Source organism: Numenius arquata, chromosome 12, assembly GCF_964106895.1.
Source record: "Numenius arquata chromosome 12, bNumArq3.hap1.1, whole genome shotgun sequence".
NCBI lineage: Eukaryota > Metazoa > Chordata > Aves > Charadriiformes > Scolopacidae > Numenius > Numenius arquata.
The window spans coordinates 38,308,899-38,323,135 of record NC_133587.1 but is presented as its reverse complement, the minus strand read 5'-3'; the positions used below and the strand labels follow the sequence as shown (position 1 = coordinate 38,323,135).

Genomic DNA, 14,237 nt, shown 5'->3' with positions numbered 1-14,237 from the left:
ATTTGCAACACAAAGAGTGGAGGCACTCCTCTCTCAACTGAGCTTCCTGAAGGACAGATTAAAGGATCTGCCTTTATAATCCTGTAAAAGTCTGAGGACCTCAATGAGGCATCTTCTGGTAGTGAGGGACCTCCAGAGCAGAGGAGACCTTCACGACAAACCAAACAGCAGATCAGCAATTCAGGACAACACTAGCTCTTTTTCAACTTCTGTGGCACTCTATCCCATTGTTACAACTGTTCCCTGCCTTATCCTGATCTATATTAGGATATAATGAAATGTATTTGACAGTCTAAGGCAAGGTACGGTAGCAAGAACCACTCCTGCAGTAGAAAAGGAGGTACAGATGATGGTCTGTAACACCAAAAACACAAGCCTGCAGGGAGAAAAGGATGCATGCTGGTTTCCCTTCCTTCTGCATTGCACAACCTTCTTGAGGTTTATCAAAGGTATTCCTCTGCAAGCCAGAAGAAATCCGAGAGGCAGTCATTTAGAAAGGAAGTCAGATGGCTTCCTTTATTTTCTTCAGATTTCAAAACAGTCGGTCGAGCTCACAAACACATTTGCAGGCCCCTGCAAGGTTGGCAGCAATCAGCCTTCAAAACACAAACCAAAAAGTCCTAATGATGTTCTCTAGATCATATTTTCTGTAAGGAAAGCAAGAAGAGAGCATGTGCTTTATTCCCTGATACGTACCAGCAAGCTTGCTGCATCCTGCTGCAGTGCTCACCCCTCAATGCTCACTTGTGCTTAGTTGTAACGTATGAGACGTCCAGGCAAGTATGCACAGAAAAATTCTACTGTTTGCTGCAACAGCTTAGTTGCCACTTCCAGGTGTCCATTTTGTCTCCATTTAAGTCAGCAAACTCAGCAAAGGATTGTCAGATGAAATGTTTGAGTTATTTTAGTGCACAGTCCACTCACCACTGCTTGTTACCCTTCCTGGCAGAAAACTGCACGCCGCAGTTTGCCTGGTATTTCCCTTTTAATGAAGTAAACAAATTTTAATTCCATGCGTTTACTACCAGTTGTCTAAGACGGAAAAAGCTGTTACAACGCTTAAAGAAATCCAGAAAAGCTGTTGCATGCACCTCACCTGGCCATGGTATACATGCCTAGGTGGCTGCACCCAGGATGCTTTAAACAGGTCAGGGAAACTGCATCCTGGGCTCTCCTAACTACGAAGGAAATTCAGAGGCAACTTCACTTATCAGGCACATCTGCTGGCCTAATTAGCAAATATATTCCTAAACTAAAAGTCAGGCAGTACTACTTGATATACTGGACTTCTAAAGGGAACCTTATTAAGCTTAAAGATCAGAACCTAATGGTTCGGTTTATGACACACTTAGAGGGAAAGAGCCTGAACTTTGTACTAATTTTCCCCCGAAGAGGCAAAATTCAAGTTGTACTGCTGGGTAATAGCCAAGTCCTCTCTCCCTGTGCACACACTTCAAGCAGCTAATTAGGCATCTGAATAAACTTGACCTTCCTTTGGACCATCGGGTATGTACAACATGAAGTGTCTTTGAAAGATACTTTTAGTAACTATCATTGTTCCATCATTAAATCAGTTTTAAAATGCTATGTCATTAGAAATAAAAATGTGTGTCTCTTGCTTTAATGCATTCCATGCATTCTCCTTTTCCATCTTTAAGGTTTCGGTTTCAACCCAAGGGAATGAACTCCCAACTTCCAGTCAGTTCTTTCTTAACGCTAAAGATCACTGGCGTGTACAACTTTACCTTTCTGCGAGCCAGAAATACCATGACTAGCAGGTTTTAAGCACTTCAAGAAGTGGATCTTTCCAGCTGCAGTTATCAGCACCAGTCCTCCATCCGCTGCACTTGCAGCACAGCTGGATTTAACGGCAGCAGCTGACGAACTCCACTCTATGCACTGCACGTGGGATAAAGCAGCCGGGCAGGTTTACCGGAGTTTACCGGAGTTTTGCAGCCATCATTTTCAGGTTTTTTTTTTTCTACACAACTGGCTGAAGTTAACACCAGCCACATTAAGTTACATGCTACTATCAACCACCTGGTAAAGCAGCGTGCCACTGAACAAGCCAGAGTGCACAGGTCCAAAGTAGAATTTTCAACTTAATATTTCTATAAGAAAACAGGATAAACTCTTCTCTCCTACCCCTTTAGAAGGATCTTTATGAGAACTGGAGCCATAGCATTCACTGTTGCCCACGCTGTGGCCACCATACCTCATTGCTGCTTATAACCACCACAAAGCAGAAGGCTAAGTCTCTAAGAACATCAGTGAAATTTTCCTGACATCACTTTAAAAACGCAAGTCTAGGAGCTTGACCCCGAGCATATTGTAATGCCAAGTAAACTGTCAGAAATGCAGCTGAAAAGGTGAGGAACAGACCCTCTCGGCAGCACTACCGAAATGCATATCATCCAGGGCCTCAAGAATCTTCTTGGAATTGCAAGAACAATGCTAAGAGATGTATTTCTCTCTTGTAGGATGACAGGAGGCAAGTACCTGACAAAATCCTGACAAGACAGTAATGGTAATATCCCCTCTCTTTGTAACATCACCCAAGGAAATAATGCGATATATACCCACCAACTATAGCTAAGAAATTTCAGCCTTATTCTGAGGGGAGGCCCACAGAGCTCTTTGCCAACCTGTAGCAAAACCTGATGATATTACTGATTTGTCCCAACAAAGGCAGGCTACTTTTACAAGATATATATATAAATCTAACTGCATAATAACCACTAGAAGATCTTAGCAACAAAAGGCAGCTTCAGCCTGCAGCAGCATGCACGACTATGAAGTAGGCAGTCAATGTTACAGGCTCTTCATGTCTCCGTTAATGGTCCAAAGTCTGATGAATCCAGTGTCAACAAATGTCAGTAATACACGTGGCAGCCAAAACCTGACTTTCATGGAAAGTGTGGAGCTACTGGCACTCCAGTGCCAGCACCCAGCACTACTTACCTGCTATGACCTACACTGGTGGAAGTTCCCAAAGCTCCATGAAGCATCAGGAACTGAGGTACCAACCCTGACAACACTAACATCTCTTGGCACAAAACAGAGAAAGCAATCTTTAGGGATACTGACAAAGATTAGTACTGACTCCCTCTTCCACCAGTGGAGCAGGACACGTGCAACTCCATCACACCAGATGCATAGGTAGACACTGAGACAGTCTTGATTAATGATCATACAGTTGAGCCTTGAGCACTTGAATTCTCCTGTGCTAGCACAAGGCTGCTGTGGATCTATACATAACCATGCCAACATAAAAACCAGTATGACTGAACTGTACCTTCCTCTACAAAAACTACCTCCATCAGATTCAGATCAACTTTTGATGGGTTGAAGAAAGTCACAATCTGTCAAATGCCATCTTCATACCATGCTTTATACAGCTGGAGTTAGTCATTTAACCCCTCCCCACTAACTCTGATTACAAGTCTTCTTCATTTACACACTTACCCCATCAACATAACAGAACAGCCTCTGAATACAGAGGACAATCTGATAACAGTAAGGAAGGTTCAAAGTAATAACATACCAAAATCACAGCATGACAGACATGGGTAAGACACCAGGAAAAAAGGACTCCAGGGTAATGATAACACCATGCAAAGTACCAGAAGAATCATTAGAGCCCCCAGCCTTGGGAAATTTCAAGAGAATTTAAGCCAAAGATCTGTCAGATATGACATGACATAGTTGATTTTGCCATAGGGCAGAGAAGATAGAATAGGTAACCCTTGTTTGCTATAGCATACTATAAAGTTCTTACCTGTCATGACAGCCAGCTGGCATTCTTACCTTCCTAGCCAGTATGTATCCATCTGCTGGATCACAAGGTACTTCAAATTAAGGGTTTTCGAGTAGGAATCATACTTTTCTGTTTTCAGTTTTTATACTATCTAGTTCAATAGGTCACAATACAGAACTCTGATCTTTGCAAGAACAACAAAAACACAGAACAAATTGGATACCATCACCCTCATCTCCACCCTCCCCAACCACTTGAAAATAGCCAAGGGAGACAACTGAGGATAACACTTGCAACCAGACATTAAGCTATTTTTCCATTTAGACTGTCTTTCACAAGTGAAACCTCTTCCAACCAATCCAGCTCCAGCATCTGAAGAAGCACTTGCCAACAGGAGCCGGATTCTTCCCTTCCCAGCACCCCACTAGCACAACCACACAACTTGGACAAGGAGTTGAGTATCAAGCTACAGTTTAAGGCAACTTAAGTTCAGGCCGACCTTCAAGAGTCGGAACATAAGTGCATTGTACCTGTTCACTATACAAGTCTTTGCATATCAACACAAATTCAATTCTTAAAGTGCAATAATGATTATTATTACTCTTATTAACCAGTTGAATCATAAATTAATCCAGCTAATCTTAAATTCAAGTCTATTTTAAACTGTATCTAAGGAATTAAGCACATCACATCCATTTGGCAGAAATGGATAAAGTGTTAACTATACAGGCAAATAAGTCAAGGGCCAAGATTTTCTATAGAAAGGTACAGCAAAGCCCTTCAGAAGTTGCTTACTTCCTTAGCCTGGCTATTTGGGAAATAATCCATGCTGTCATTTTTGGTTTCCACACTTCCATGCTTTAAGAACCAGAGAGGCATGGCCCAACTTTCCTCACAATAAGCTGCCCTTAAAACTTGGGTCCATACACACCTTCTCATACTGTCCCTTTTTCTCCTTACCAACCTCCACTTCAAACCCTTTCAACCTTTGTGATATACAGCCCATGCCCACGTAAGGAGCTGAAGGCCAAATTAACGGGATGTTCATATGACCATCTTCAGAAAAACTTGAACTACCTTACATTTAAACAGTTTTTAGACTTACGTTTAGCAATCACAAAAGGTTTATTAGTAATTCTGACAATCTTTTTCTCCAAATATGAAAAAGTTAAAACAGCACAACTACAACTAAAACCCTTCTTTTGAATTTATTCAGTGTCAAACCATACAGACGAAGCAGAGCATCTATTAGAAACAGACATTTCCAAGACAGCCATGCAGAAGAAGGTACTGCAAACTAAGAAACATGGTGCTTGTTTATATACACGTTTCAAAGCAAAAAACTTCCAGTTCTAATTAAAAATTCTAATTTTGAAACAGATTTTAGAACACCAAAAATTTGTGATAAATGGAGGACCAAGCCTTAAAGCAAAACACACTTTACTGCATTAATGTCAAATGCTCGATTGTTTTGACAGTTTGTAGGACAGATTTAATGGAGTTTTCCTACACATTATGCACCCCAGCTCTTTGGCATATAGCAAGAGTACCTCTAAAGGAGGTCGTACATATTGAATGAAGTTTTGGCAATACAATCTGACAAGTTGTTGAAGCTAGACAGATGTATCCCACTAGCTCAGGAGACAATGTTGTCAAGAGACACTTTTATATCATAATTTTGTATTACACTTGCACATGTTCACACCCACACACTGAAGACCACTTATTTATTCCCTCTTTTTCCAAATAAAAATTCATTTAACTCAATACTCCACAGAATACAAATAACTAGCTAAGATTTGTCACACATGCTGTTCTGGTTCCTGTAATCTAAATACCTAAGAGTACTGGTAACCATTCCAGAAGTATTAACTCCTCATTCTTTAAGACTTCAGTGTAATACTAAAAGAGAGAGCTGAAAGGAAACTTGATTTCATCCACATTGATCTGCAGTAAATTTCCTCCTCATGTTCTAATTATAAGTTCTCCAATTCACATAATAAGTCCCATCAGAAATTCCAAGTAGCCTTCCCTTTCGTAGGAGCCCCCAAGGCTCACAAGCTATTCTTTGCTTGTCCTATCTTCGTCTTTACTGGTACATCATGCTTGATAACCCAAAATCTGCACTTTGAGAACTTGTACCATCTGTTTGTACCACTACCTTTTTCACCATCTTCTCATCCTGCATCCTTCAAACAACTAGACTTAAAATTTGCATGTACAGTGAATAAAGTGCATGTCGTAAACTGAGGAAGAACCAGTGCATCTAAACAGATTAAGTAGTTGTGAGTCATCTCTGTGCTGCAACCGTGTTGATAAATACTGACAAGTAAAGGAGGAGTCAATCAGTATTTACAGGCAACAGGTATTCTGTAGGACCTCTTAGCAAACATCGCAGATTACTCTGAAAAGCAACAGAGCCTTTAGATTTGTTTCCACTGGTTGTTAAAGTAGGGAGGCAATTAGTGATTCTGAATGCCTTGCACATTGTAGTCTGGACCTTTGGCTTTGCTCCACTGCAGCATCTTTACTACTACTAAGCGTTTCCAGAAACTTCCAGCAGGTCACATCACATGAAGCATCATCTGAATTTGAAGACTTCAGAAAAAGGTTTAGATTTACTGCAGGTCAAACATCTTTCTTTTCCTTGATTCTGCACCAAAGGATTAGATTTGACTACAGGAGGTTATTTAAACAACAATCTTGAAAAACTTGATTTCCTCACGGTTCCCTAATGCACAGTGCACCACCTTTACAAGGCTATCTTTTTCCGCCGAGAGAAAGTTCAAAAGGCCCGCTGCTGAAAGTTTATAAAAAAGCATTCACGCTTATCTGGAGCGGTGGAGGAAAATACTTACAGATGTGGTTTCATAAGAGGTCTGACTGAACCAAAGTCTGCACTGCCACAAAGAGCCTACTCCACCCTCCCCAAACAGCTCACGCTCCGGTTCCTCGGTCAGGGTTGTACTTGCAGAGCCGACCAGCTGAGCGATATGAAAAACTTTTCCTTCTGGTTGCTGCTGCACTTTTGCAAGAAATTCGTTCCCCAAGCTGGTGACCAGGCTCCCAGCGTGGCAGTGCCAGCTCCCGGGTGGAGGCAGGAAGGTACAGCTTCCAGCCGCCGCATGGGATCAGCTCAACTTGTGCCAAGGGAAGCCCCACCCTACACAGTTCATTTGCATCTGCCTTCATTACATGGCAATTAAAAAAGAAAGTGGCAGGGACATCCCCTGAGAAAAGCTGCACCTGAAAGCCTGTTTCAAAAATCTGCCTCAGTTTACCTACTCGTTACAAGTTCAATACAAGCATCTTCCCCCCGCCAAAAAACCAGTTCAGCATCCACCGTACTTCGCGTTTCTCAAGAAGGAAATGAAATCTTTAATGGCCCACATTGATATGTTTTTGGTGAACTTAAATCTGGTTAAGAGGTCTGATAGGCCACACATAACATGGACTTTTTCCACATTCTTCCCTTTCCCTTCCATCCCATATACCCTCATTTGCAGGGTATTTGCCATCAGTGTGCAAGAACCATCCAGGAAAGCAAACTTGCTGACCAGGACTGGAAGAGAGAAATTTTAAGCAACAACCACCCCCCCAATCTCAGGAAGCACATTTTAGTTTCTCACGTTATCAAATTCACAACAAGTTTGCCATTCACCCTCAGATATAGGCTTTGGAAAGTAAAAGGAGACCTATCGAGTCCTTAAGGAGACAGACCCATGACCGACAAGGGCAGCTTCGTGTTTTTCCATGCTGTGCTTCAAGGCTGCAGCTTCCGATTGAGCGTAATTTGGGTTGACACCAAGCAATTTTGACTCACGCAGGATTCGCAGAGCTCGAGTGCATTATGAACATCCCACAGAGAAGCCGTTTCAATTTTGGATTGAACACACAATTAAGTGGAGCAGTTTTTACAATACGCCCTTGAATGTCACCTTCAGGAGAGCGACAGGAAGTTAATCATAATCGGTAGTTTATCACATTTTAGCCTGCTCTTCTAATCCCAAACGCGTGGTTATGCTACGTTTCCGCAGCAGTGTGCACCACAGAGGTGGCTGGTTTACCCAGAACCTACACTTAAGGCAGTGCTGTGTATCTAAATGAAGAGCTTCGACTTTATATAGCTTATAAATTACAGGATCTACATTTCATTTGGTTTCTCCCATGGATGTTAACTCTAAATTGAGTAATCAAATACCAAATCACTCAAATACACGAGCAAAATCTGCAAGCGTTACCATTAAAAGACATAGGAGTAGGCATTTTAAGAGTTAATCCTGGAACAATGTCCTCAAATAACCCTACTGTGGCTTGATATTACAGCTGAACACGCTGCCTCTAGTGCTTCCAGCTACTGCTATCAAATGCGCTGTAGCAACTTTCACTGCTGAACGGCGTAGTCAGCCACACCGAAACGCAATTAAAGCTGGCATTTCCAGCCTCAATTCAGTCCCCCGGTAGCTGCAACCTCCCCCTTTCGCAGCGCTGCTGCACCCCAGCAGAGCCAATGCAGTCCTAACCAGGGAAGCACTATGAAAATAATCTTGATGCTTATTAGGGACTCGGCAAAATTTTAACCTTAGGTATCAGCTGGATCCTGAACCGCTCAATTTTCCTGTTAAATCTCAGGCTTTCCAACACTGCGGACACAATCAATTCTGTAAACCAAATTACAGCTCACAACAACAGTAATTTCTCCGCTCCTTCTCTCTTGACATTTACACGGGCAATTTATTGCCAGCTAAAATTACCACTTCCCTCCGTCCAGTATCAAAGGGATACCTCCTCAGGGCAATATACTACTGCGCGAACAGATGCCATCTTTCAGAAGCAAAAAGCAAAGCCTCGACTCAACTTCATTTTACAATACAAACCTCCTAACAGTCAAATAACTCATGTTTTCAAAACCAGTAACTACGTTTTGTCCTAAGAATTATTCTTACTATTTACAGGGATGTATTAAAGGTACTGCTTTTTCTGCCTTTCTTGCTTTCAGGCAAGGTGGAGGAGGGAGAAGCAATTTTTAGCTTAATACAATCACCTGGAAGCCTTTCCGTATAAATCTAGTCTTGACAGATAATTTTGTTCCATCATAGTTTTGGGGTTTTTTTGCTACCTGCATGCCGCAGTCACAGACCGTGACTACTCCTGCCTGCAGTATGGACTGCTCTCCACCTACGCAAAAAAAGTTGATTGATTTAGCTGGGGAAGAAAATAGGTAAGTCACCACTAACTTAACTGGATTTCCCCCAGGAGAGCGTTTTCAGATCCCCTGCCCAATACGTGTAAAATTCAGAAATAGAATTCCAGCTCCTGCAAGCATATCTGTAAATACCAGAGTTACACAAACAGCAAAAACCAAGTAAGGCTGAGACAGTGACCTACGACTGAAGCAGCTGATCCAACACCACCTCCCTGCTTATCTTAAATCCATCAGTTCAATATAAAACCGAGAACCCCAGTAATAAGCTACTTTACAACATGATCTAAGAAACCTCTTTGTTGATACAGGCACTTGTGGTCTGAATTTACATATCTCTTCTATAAACAAAAAAAGAATCGAACAGCACAAAGCACTTTGGACAACTATAAGCTGCTTTTTAGAGTGGCTGTTACGCTGAAGAGATTCAAAAAAATCTTAGTCTTGCTTGATTTATCTCCATGTAAATCCATTATTTCTAATTATATTTGGGACATATTAAATTGTGACCAAAATACAAGTATGAAGGTTCTTTTTAGCAAAGGCAGTATTTTTTTTAAATTTTATGCTTCATCATGCATAAGACGGATTTTTTCCAGAATCAAATCTCAAGTAGCTGATCCACTCTGGTCATTTATCAAACACCAGTAAACAAAGTCAAGTTCCTCCTGTTGTGAAACTCAGATTTTTGGGACGAAATCCATCTGATTTCTACTCAGAACCTCACCGAGACAAGCACATTTATATAATGGAATCTAACTTTCTTCGACTGATCTAAGCCTGAGCAAAACCCAAAGGAGACATTCTTGTGTGATTTTGTCTAGCATCATGCCACAACCTGTATTCTATATCCACACATAATTGGCCTTCCTCACCAAAAAACAAGTCCCAAAGTTCCTGGCAAATACTCTGTCTGCATCTCAGAAAGTACGTCTGCCTTCACGAGGCTTCCACTGCCATCTCTCCCATCAGCACGGAATACTCACTTCCCATGTGAAAGGGTTGATGGTGGTGTTGAAAGATTGAGGGAGTGTATTCAAACAAGCAGACTCCTGAATTTTCTATTCCGAGAACTATTAGATCAGAAAACCACTCCCAACCTCTCGTCTATCTGACAGCAGCACTGGGATAAGAATAAAATTTAACGTAAGTAAAAGAAACAAGGGCTTAGCGCAGAGCCAGCAGAAGATTCAGACTCCGTTTCACAAATCCCCGTGGAGGATGTGCTTGTCCATTACTATACATGCTCATAACCGGAAAGATCCACAAAATTGTTGAATCATCAGCTGTAGGGAACGGCTCACTGCTTGAAATATGTCATCAAAACCTGGTTATTTCAACACGTAAGTGAAAAAGAGGGGAAAAAATGCTCACCGTTTTCTGATTAGCTTCATCTCAAACACCACACAAATTCCAAGGAGAGCAGGCAACTTGGCAGAGCAGGCCATCTAAGCATTTATGCTAACCTATAAAACTAAACATTTTACAACTTACCAGAGTTACCCTCCCTCATTCCAGGGTCAAGATTATTGTCAATGGCAAAGCAATGTAGCTCCCTGACTATAAACAGAAATTTAGAAAACGTTTCCTTCCAGTGCTTCAGATTTTGGAATTATTCCCCACCTTAAATGAACATTACCTCTATTCAAATATCGCATTTTCCACAGAAGAAAAGCACTTCATTTTCTACCATCCTAAAGCTTGTCCTAAGAAGAGATCAGATCCTTTCTCACCCAGGGTTCAAGTAATATTCACAGAATCACAGAATCTTAGTGGTTGGAAGGGACCTTTGAGATCATCGAGACCAACCACATTAAAAAAAAAAACACAACACACAAAAACAAATCAAGACTTACTCAAAAGCTTCTCTGAAGCCAAACTAAGTCGCTATCCTCCTAGACTTTAGGAGGCATACTTGGATCAGCAGAGGACCCAACCGAAATCTCACAGTTTAGCTTTCTTATTTTTCTAACAGCTTTACAAGATGAAGACAGACCTCAATGACCTGTTTCTACTGCGTGAACTTTTACAGAAGTATTTGCCTAGAAATATAATGCTGCCATATTTAAGAAGAGTAACTTTGCAGTTTTAACGTGGCAAGAATTTTACTTCAGAGGTAACACAGAATTGTCAGGGACAATGAAAGGAGAACTACAGTAAACCAGATTTTCCCCCGCCTTAGTTCTACGTTCATACAACTTGTAGCTGTCCTAATAGAACTGATACTGTCCCATCAACCTCATACCACACTAGTCTTAGGAAATTTTAGTTGAGGTCTCACTAGGCATTAGATAACTTTTTGCCCATCCTTGCCATATGAGTACTATTGCTCCAGATTAACAACACTACACTATTTCTTCTGCTTTTCCTGAACTGAGTATACACCCTACTACCACCTGATTTTTTTGACTGCTGCTTGTCATTGTCAACAGATGAAAACCCACAGCTCAAGAGTGCACCCAGTTCCCATCGCAGACTTCTAAAGGACAGAATGTCTAGCATTCTTCCTTCCCACTTATACTGCCCATCGCTTGTTTTCACCAGTGCTCAAAGAAAACAGAGAAAAGAAAACATAACACACAAGACAGACAATGAAATGGACTGCAACAAGTGATGTCAAATAGACTGTGCAAACTGATCAATCTAATACTCGCCATTCTTTTTAAGGACTAGACAAATTCAGCATCCTTTTTATGTCACTCCATCTCAAAGTCTGGCTGCAGTTACAAAACAATTAAGAAAGGCTCATTTAGCAATTTTTTGATTGGGGGAAAAAAAAAGCTTTGTTTTAAGGGTTCTTTCTGCTGAGTGCATAACAAAAGATAAGATTACTGACTTAGCCACTACTTCAGTGCAAAAACCCCTTTTAGAGCAGCGTAGTATCTCTCCATAGCATTTTTCCTTTTCTTTCCAACTGCACATTATCTTCAACATTGATCTACGCTTTAAAGCTTGATGGATTAGGATAGCTGTACTACGGCTCACTCCCCTCTGCTGTAAGAGCCTGAACGCTGAAACAACCGAAACCGTTTTCCACCGAAGATGGTGAAGGTAGGAGGAAAAAGGGTACAGGTGAGAGCAGCTACAGAACGAGACCCCCATCAGCCTCTGTGGACTTGTGCTGGATGCTTCCAGGCAGTTCCTCCAGGCAGATGAGCCTGTGCTGGCCGGTGCCCGCAGCACCCCGTGAGAGCAACACGGGGGGACACACCAACGGAGCCAACACAACCCCCACAGCCTTAAGGGGCACAACCGGCTTCGCTGCGTTGCTGATACGAAGGGAAGGGAATAAATAAATAAATAAATAAGCCAGAAGTGGGAACAGACCAACCTGGTTTCCCTTCGCTATTTTAAAATCGGGCTGTAAATCCTACGGGGGGGGTGGAGAGGAGAGGGGGGGGGCGTTAGGAGAATCAGGGCGGAGCTCCCCCGAGCCCGGCGGGGCCGCAGCGGCTACCGCTGCCCACCCCGTCCTCCCCGCTCCCTGCCAGCGGCGGCCGCCGGAAGGGGGGGGGTCTGCGGCACCCCGACAGCCCCCGGTGGGGCCGGCACCCCCTCACCCACCCCCGCCCCGCCTTCCCCGGCTCCGCGGGGCCGTTCGGGCGGGGAGCGCGGCGGTGGCGAAGGGGGGACGTGCGTGTGTGAAACTTCCTATTAAGGGCACGGCGGCCCCGCAGCCCCGGGCCCCGCAGCGCTCTGCGGCGCCGCCATGGCGGGGCCCGCCCGCCCGCCGCGGCTGCGCGCTGCCGGCGGCGGGAAGCGGGGCGGCCCTCCCTCCCCTCCCCTGCACCTGCTGCCGCGGGGGAGGGCGATGCGGCGGGGGCCGCCGGGACGGGCCGCGCTTCCCCCCCCCACCCCCCGGCAGTGAGGGCGCTGCGGAGCCCGGGCCGACCCGCCCGCCCCGGGGGAAGGCCCGCCACCCCCCTTTCCCCCCACCTCCCCTCCCCTCCCGGCAGCGCCCCGCGCTCACCCACGCTCCGGTAGCCCAGGATCGCGATCTTGCGGGACTTGGACGGCGGCATCTTCTCCCCCGCCCGGTCCCGAACCACATCAAGGGCGGCGGCGGAGGCAGCGGCAGAGGCGGCGGCGGTGTGTGGGCTGAGGGGGAGCGGGCCGCGCCGCCAGCCGCATGCGGCGGCGGGGGGGGTGTGGGTGGGTTGGGTGGCTGGGGTGGGGGGGGCGCGGCGGAACGGCGAGTCCGAGCGCGCGGGAGCCGCGGCGCCTGGCAGCAGCGGCGGCGCCCGCCCCACGTGACCGCCGGGCTCGCCAGCCCCTCACGTACCTGTGCGTCACCGCGTCACAGGCCGGAGCGGGCGACCTCGCCGCCGCCGCGAGCCGGCGCCAGGCGCCGCGAGGAGGAAGGGGGCGGGGAGGGGGGGGGGGAAAACTCGCTGCGTCATGGCTTCCCCCCCGCACGCCGATTGGGCGGTGCCGCGGCAAGGGCGGGCGGCGATTGGCCGAACGAGCAGCGGCTGCGGTAACGGACGGCGCTCGAAGGAAGGGGCGGGGCCGACCGGCAAGGGCGAGCGGGGACGCGGATTGGGCGGAGGGCGCCCGGCGGCCGCGCGCGCGCGGGGCGGTTGGTGCCGTCCAACGGCCGCCGCGCGCCTGAGGGGATCCTGCGCCGCCCCGGGGGCTCCTCGCCGGGAAAACGGCTGCGCCACGGGCCCGGGAGTCGGATCCGGCGCTGCCCCTCTGTGTGGGGAGCGTCGCTCGGTGAGGCGGAGCGCTGCAGGCGGTTGGCGGCGGGGAGCTGGCGGGCCCCGGGCCGTGCTGGCAGTCGGTAGAGCCGGAGGTTCCAAGGACAGAGCCTGCCGGGCCGGCTGTCCCGAAAAGGGTCGCTCCGCCGGGCCGCGACGCTTATTGAAAACCCTCTCGGTGCCTCTTCAGAGCGTTCCCTGTGCAGGCTGATAAATGTGGTTGCGCTGGGGACACGTTGGGTCTGAACCTCTGTGAGGTGCTGGCGAGGGCACGGCAAGGGAAGGGTGAGGGGTGGAAGAACTGTGTCAGCGATGGGATCCGGGCGGTGGTGAGGTTCAGACTTCGGAAAAAGTGAGGGCTAATGGTGACTTCAGCACCTAATGGGTGCAGAGTTTGAGGAAGGCAGGAAGAACAGGAAACTTACCTTTTTCTGCATTTACTGCTACTTATTTTGCACACATTTTTGGTAACATTTACCCGTTCCACATTTTATTGAAAGATGAACATTATTTAGAAGTAAAAATCGTTTTCTGTGTGTATCTTGTCTTTTTTGTGGGTACACTCATATCTAACATG

General features: G+C 45.8%; 1 protein-coding gene across 1 annotated transcript in view; it reads right to left on the bottom strand.

Moving 5' to 3' along the window:
* Positions 1 to 13,312, bottom strand: part of RHEB (Ras homolog, mTORC1 binding) — a 41,070-nt gene extending 27,758 nt beyond the window's left edge. Inside the window, exon 1 of the mRNA XM_074157211.1 lies at positions 12,931 to 13,312. Within this exon, the coding sequence (XP_074013312.1) occupies positions 12,931 to 12,982 (52 nt within the window). The 5' untranslated portion in view covers positions 12,983 to 13,312. The remainder of the gene's footprint in view (positions 1 to 12,930) is intronic.
* Positions 13,313 to 14,237: the final 925 nt, after the last annotated feature.